This window comes from Eschrichtius robustus, chromosome 20 (genome assembly GCF_028021215.1).
Source record: "Eschrichtius robustus isolate mEscRob2 chromosome 20, mEscRob2.pri, whole genome shotgun sequence".
Taxonomy (NCBI): domain Eukaryota; kingdom Metazoa; phylum Chordata; class Mammalia; order Artiodactyla; family Eschrichtiidae; genus Eschrichtius; species Eschrichtius robustus.
In genome coordinates this window covers 22,502,844-22,509,220 of record NC_090843.1, presented here as the reverse complement: position 1 = coordinate 22,509,220, position 6,377 = coordinate 22,502,844, and the positions used below count along the sequence as shown (strand labels likewise).

The following is a 6,377-nucleotide window of genomic DNA, read 5'->3' as shown; positions in this document are numbered from 1 at the left end:
ATAGTAGAATTACTATGATTATATTTTTCCCTACAATTTTCCCCTAAAGTTAATTCCCTTTTTTTTCCATTTGCTTAGTTTTCTATATTCCTATCCTGATTTTTCCCATCAAACACTTTAAAGAAGTGTAAATCTTTTTTTCAAACCAACTGTATTCTCCATCAGATTTCTTTTTGCCAACAACATTCCTGGGGGCCTCTGTCCTCCTGTGTCCTACTGTTCTCATCTGTATTGGGTGTTTTTAGGTCTGCTGCACAGTTGTCATCCTGGAATGTCTCTACACAGTCACGCTGGGAACTCTCTTGGCGTCTTTCTCAGGTTAGAGCTCTGCTTTCTGGATTTCAGGTCTCCCTCTTTCTTGTTTTACTCTTTTTTTTTTTTTTTTTTTTGCTGTAGAACATCTTTAGTGGCTTCCAGAGAAGGAGTACATGGGAAATAATTTTTTTTGATAGCTTGCAGGTCAAAAATGTCATTTTTCTCCCTCATAGTTGATTAATGATTTGACTGGATATAGATTTCTGGGTTGGAAACCATCCTCTCTTAGAATCTTCAGGGCATTGTTCCTCAGTCTCCTCCCCTCTGGTGTTTTGCAGAAGACCAAGATCATTCCAGTTCTTGGTCCTTCATATACAACCTATTTTTCTTCTTTGGAAACCTTAAGGAGCTTCTCTTTGTCTCATGTGTCCTGAAATTTCACAATGCTGTACATGGCAGCAAGTTATTTTTCATCCATTGTGCTAAGCCCTCTCAATTTGGAAACTCAGGCCATTAATAGCAGAAAGTGTTTACATGTTATTTCTTTAATATGTTCTTCCTTCCATGTTTTTCCCTGTTCTTCCTAGAAATCCTCCTATTCAGATGTTGGATTGATCCTCACACTTTCGCATCTGTTCTTTCCTGTTTTCCATCTCATCCAGTCAACAAATCTTTATTTAATGCCTACTATGTACCATTCATTATTCTAGATGCTGGGGATATAGAAGGGAGCAAAACTGAGAAAAATTCCTGCTCTCATGGAGTTTACATTAGATATTAGAAAGTGATAAGCACAATGGAGAAAAGTAAAATTAGGGAAAGAGGCTAGGAAGTTCAGAATACAGGGCTCTGTAAATAGGGTGATCAGGGATCTTACTGAGAAACTAATATTTGAATAAAGATGAGGGGGCAAGCCATGTCAGTGGATATCTGGGAAAAAATAATAGGCAGAAAGAATAGTATATACATTAGTCCCTAAATGGGGGCAGAATAGTATATACATTAGCCCCTAAATGGGGCAGGCTGAGGCAGGAGCAAGCCCATGGGATCAAGGCTTAGCCAGGAGGCCAGTTTTTGCAGAGAGAAGGGAAGCAGAGGGCAGAGAGGAAAATGAGGTCTGAGAGGTGAAGTGGGGGTCGGTGGATTTTACTGTGAACGACAGTGAAAGCCACTGGAGGGTTGGACCAGGGGACTGATGTAATTGATTGAGTTTTTTAGCAGGATCACCATAGCTTGAACAGTGTAGGGCAGGGGTCCCCAACCCCGGGGCTGCATACCGGTATTGGTCCGGGGCCTGTTAGGAACAGGGCCGCACAGCAGGATGTGAGTGGCGGGTGAGCCAGCAAAGCTTCATCTGCTGCTCCCATCGCTTCCCATCGCTCGCATTACCGCCTGGACCGTATCCGCCGCCCCCCCGCCCCCGGCCACGGAAAAATTGTCTTCCACGAAACCGGTCCCTGGTGCCAAAAAGGTTGGGGGCTGCTGGTGTAGGGGGTCAGGGTAGAAGCAGAACATTTAGTAGCTATTGCAATAATTAAGGAGAAAGTGAAGGTGGCTTGGACCTGGGTGTCTTTTTATTCTGTTTTCTGGGAAATTCCCACAAGTTTATTTTCTAACTCTTCTATTGGATTTTTAATTTCTGCTTAAGAAATTTTGACTTCTAACTTATTTCTTAATTTCTGAACATTCTTTTTTCTTTTTTGGCATCCTATGCTCCCTGATGTGGACCCTTGTTCCCTGATGTGATCTTATGTCTCCGTAGATAATGATTATAATTCTTTTCAGGTTTCTTTTGCTACCTCCATTATCTCTGACTCCTCTGAATCCCCTTTTCCTGTTGTTTTGTCTTGTTTTGGTTTTGGATGGGGTTGTCTCTGTCTTTCCTGTTACAATTTTCCTTCAATGTCTGGTAATCCTTGGCTATCCATTCATACATAAGAGTTGAGTGGAAGTTCTGTGTGATGGGGCTACCTGAATGATGGACTTCTCTGTGGGATATTTGGGCAGGAAGAAGACCTTCATGTTGAGGAGAACCCACCCCTCACTCCCATTTTTGGTACGTGTCGGGGTTTTTTCCACTAAGCCAGTCAATTTCCCAGAGTGGGATCTGTGAATGAAAAATATCACCTGCCATGTCAGTAAACAAAGGATGTTGCAGCCGTCAACCCATAACATTACAGCCTCCCTGACAGTGAGCCCTGAGGGAACTCTGGTTGGAAACAAGAATGCCCACACTGCAGCCATCCCAATAGTGCACGCTGAGGAATCTCAGGATGAGAAAACACAGGATACTGGCCCCAGATAACTGAGGTGCATATGAAAGGAGTGATTTCAGCGAGCCCAGACTCTTGCATCTTCCCATACATAGATAAGTGCTAAATTCCTTAAATTGAGATATCTGGTTTTCTTTAATTAATAGTAATATTTGATGTTCCGACTACCTGGTCTTTGTGGCAAAAATTCCTATAGATCCTGGCTCCCCCCTTGCCTCTTCAGAGCAGTCCCTCAGAGTGATCTGAGAGTCCTATCTCCTGGGCTTGAAGTCCTCAGAATGTCTGCCAAACAAAACGTAACTCTCAACTTTTAGGTTGTGCATTTTTTTTCAGTCAATAGGTCCTATAGTCTCTCACTGGGAGAAGCCTGACTCTCTGACCAGAATGTTGCCTTTTACCAAATCTTCCCATTTTCAGCATGATATCTCCCTCTTCAGTTGTCACAGATATGAAGTCTCTCTGGTTTAGCCTTTTCAGAGGAGAACCCTCCAGTTCGTTACCTGGGTGGGAAAGGGATTTAGAGTCTAACTGCTCCCTTAACTGCCTTGTAACCAGTCCTCTTGTTTTTAGCACCATTTACACCTTCACCTTCAGTGGTACCTGGTGATTCCAATTCTTGAGCCTTTCTATTACACCTTAGCATCAATCAACTTGTTTCCTGGCTTCCCTACTCCAGGACTTTGCTTTCTCCATTCTACTAAAGCCATTTCCATTTATCTATGCTCTCCAGCTTCCGAATGATGTTGACATCTCTTGTCTGCTATTGTCCTTTCTTCAGGTCTTTTTGTCCATGTGAACTTATGCCCTTCTCATCCTTTTACTGTCATTTCAGTGGGGTTGGGAGAGGGAGTAGAGGTGAATGTGTCATGTGTATTCATGGGATTCAACCTGCCACCTTTACCCTCAAGTCTCTTCACAGTGTTTCAATTCTGTGTGTTCTGCCTCTACTTAAATAGCGAGCTCTATTCACTGCTTAGAACTGTATTCCGCTTGGACTGGGGGTTAGGTGAGGCAGAAGGTAACAAAGGAATAGAAGATACAGACACTTTCTCCAAAAAATTACATTCCATTGACTGTCTCAGGGTAGGGTAAGAGCACTTTTTCCATCGTGCGATTTCTGTCAACTACTCTTTTCAAAAGCAGGGAAGTCCTGCTACCTCTCCTATGTGTTTTATGTATTTTGGCTAAGGGAGCTGTAGGGCTAGGTGGGGTGCTCAGGAAGGTCAAAGGATGGAAAAGTCTAATTCATAACCCACACAAAGACAGTGAGGGTCGGGGCAGTATACATTACCAATTTCCTTATTTTTAAAAAGGAAACTGAAGCCCAGAGAGCTGTAGTCGATTTGGATCAACTTTGGTCTCTTGGGAAATACTTCTCGCAAATGATCGCTTGAAAATGCCACATTATTAGCAGTCTTTGGCCCTTTGGGTCTAAGGTTCTCTCTGTCCAAAGGCTGCAGGCCCCTTGCTGTTCCTTGGGTCAAAGGTCGCTTCAGAGGTCGTTCCTTTCACCACCGCCCCTCAGTTTTGTTTTTTGTAGCACTGGTTCATTTTTTAAATTATGTTATTATTTTATCTGATTATCCTCACTGGAATGTAAGCCCTATGACAGAAGGGATCTTTCCTGTCTCGTTCGCCGTTTAATCCTCAGGGTGAACCTGGGATTCGAAACTAAGCCTGACTCCAAACTCCGCGCTTTCAGCCACTACATTATGCTGCTATTTGGTAAAGAAAGCAGATGGGCTTCTGCGTTTTCACTCAAGCAAGACGGCAAAAAGAGATACCCTACTGGGAGAAGGGAGCAGGTGGAAAACATCCGGCTCTAGAAGCGCAGCGCCCTCTCGTGACCTTTCTCTCCGGAAGCGTTTGCAGCCCTCTGGCGCGAGTGCGCACGCGCGGCCGCCGGGGTCTCTCTGGGTCGCGCGCGAAGCGGGGACGTGAGGGAAGGTTCCGCCTCCAGGGTAGAAAGGCGCCTGCGCCGGCGGGGCTCCGGTCGGGACGCGCATATCTCGCTTCCTCCCTCCCTAGCCTGTACGCGGGTGGGCGTGGGAGGAGGCGGGGAACACTGGAGGGGAGCGAGGGGGCGGGTGTCGCGGGAGGGAAGGAGCGAACCGGAGAGCGTCGTCCTGAGAGGAGTGAAGGCGGCAAAATGGCGGACCGCTTCTCCCGCTTCAACGAGGACCGAGACTTTCAGGTAAACACGGGCGTCGCCGAGGTCCGGGGAAGGCGCTGGCCGAGCCGGAACCTCCTCATCCCCCGCTCCCAGCTCGCTTTCTCTCCGGGCTCTGCTCCGGCTTCCGAACCGGCTCCCTTTTCTCCCTCCTCCGATTCCTCAAGGGGCCTCCCGGTTTGAGGCGAGGCCGCATCTCCTCTCACCCCGTATCCTCTTACCTCTTTACCTCAGGCCATCGGGTTTGCGGCCTCGGCCTGTTCGGGCTGCGGGTTTGGGAGCCCCAGCCTGGCTGCTGGGGGTGGGAGGAGGGTTGTGCTGCCCTCGGGTGTGCCCAGCGTGTTGCGGGCGCTGGGCTGTCTCCCAGGGGACACGGCGGTTGGGTTGGGGTGGGAGGGCTTGGGGCGAGTGTTGCTGAGATCGGGGCTCCCGAACCCCTGGATTTTGCTCGCACGGCTCTTCTTGGAGTCCTTCCCCCTCTTTCCTCATTGTAACAGATAAATCCCTTTCATTGTCTATTTTTCCATGTCCTCACCCGGAGAAAGAGGGCTTTAGTTATCAGACGCCTTCTTGGTTAGTCAAACATTGAGATTTCTCCGGGCGTAAATGTTGCTGTTGTCATTAGACCATTAAATGGGCTTGGAAAACAGTAAGTTACAGGATGATGGTTGATGTAAGCTTAGCCCCAAATCCTACCTCGAGAGATGTGTAAGAAGCGTCCTGATAATGGACTTTACAAGCAGGTGATGACTAGTACCAAAAGCTTGATTTTTCTTTCTTCAGTTGCAAACGTTGTATGGAAAAATGTCCTTGCCATGGCAAGCATTATTGAGGAAAAAATTAAGGCCAAATTAGAACAACACGTCTTTCGGCTGTTTCGAATACCTTCCAGTTAAGCATTGTTACCGCAGCAATCTCGGGTACTAAAAGGGATTTAGTAGAGATGGGCTATTTCTAGGGTAAAATACATCCTCAATCTCAAAGAAACCACTGCATTACTACCGCATATCCTGGCAACAGCAGTTTGGGTCAGGGGATGCCGAACTCAAATTAATATCCCGCTGCAGATCTTTCTCAAAGTAACACGGGAATACACGGGATAGGTTTCGGAAGGCAGTTTGAAGGCTTTGAATTCCCCGAGATGTTTGGGTTGGTAAATAAACAGGTAAAACAGTTAAGCCAACACTTAACAATCTAGTGCCTAGAATGCTTATGAGAAGTTTTGCAGCAGTGAAGGATCTGGGGCTGTTGAAAACCCTTGTGATCATGTGCCTGCTGATAGCTGCAGCACAATACAGGATCTCAAGGTGTTTAAGGCTATAATGCAGGTCCTGGGAAGTTGGAAGCAGTCAGTTCATATTAGCCATTTGAACCCTGGGAAAGGTGGTTTTTTGTTTGTTTGTTTTAGGGAGCAGCATAAAACATGAGTAGGCTGCAAGATGTGTGGGATTTATTGGTAGTTTTTTAAGGAGACATGTTGGTAACTAAAATCCTCAAGTGCTTTTCAGAGGAGAGAATTTGGGGATCACTTAATAAAATTGAAAATAAATAATATGGACAATTAAGTTTTGAGGGGAAATGTTTGTCAACCACAGGATTTCAGCAGTCAAACAAACAGGATTTGCAGGGCCTTGAAAGATTTTGAAAACTGGAGAGCAGAGTATGAATGCCGTCACCTG

The 6,377-nt window shown here is 46.0% G+C and overlaps 1 protein-coding gene across 2 annotated transcripts in view; it reads left to right on the top strand.

Moving 5' to 3' along the window:
• The first annotated feature begins 4,620 nt into the window (after positions 1-4,620).
• Positions 4,621-6,377, top strand: part of GPATCH8 (G-patch domain containing 8) — a 112,095-nt gene continuing 110,338 nt past the window's right edge. The window contains exon 1 of one of the 2 annotated variants that reach the window (XM_068530351.1): positions 4,621-4,722. In XM_068530351.1, the coding sequence (XP_068386452.1) occupies positions 4,678-4,722 (45 nt within the window). In that variant the 5' untranslated portion in view covers positions 4,621-4,677. The remainder of the gene's footprint in view (positions 4,723-6,377) is intronic. The other variant, XM_068530353.1, reaches the window with a different exon arrangement.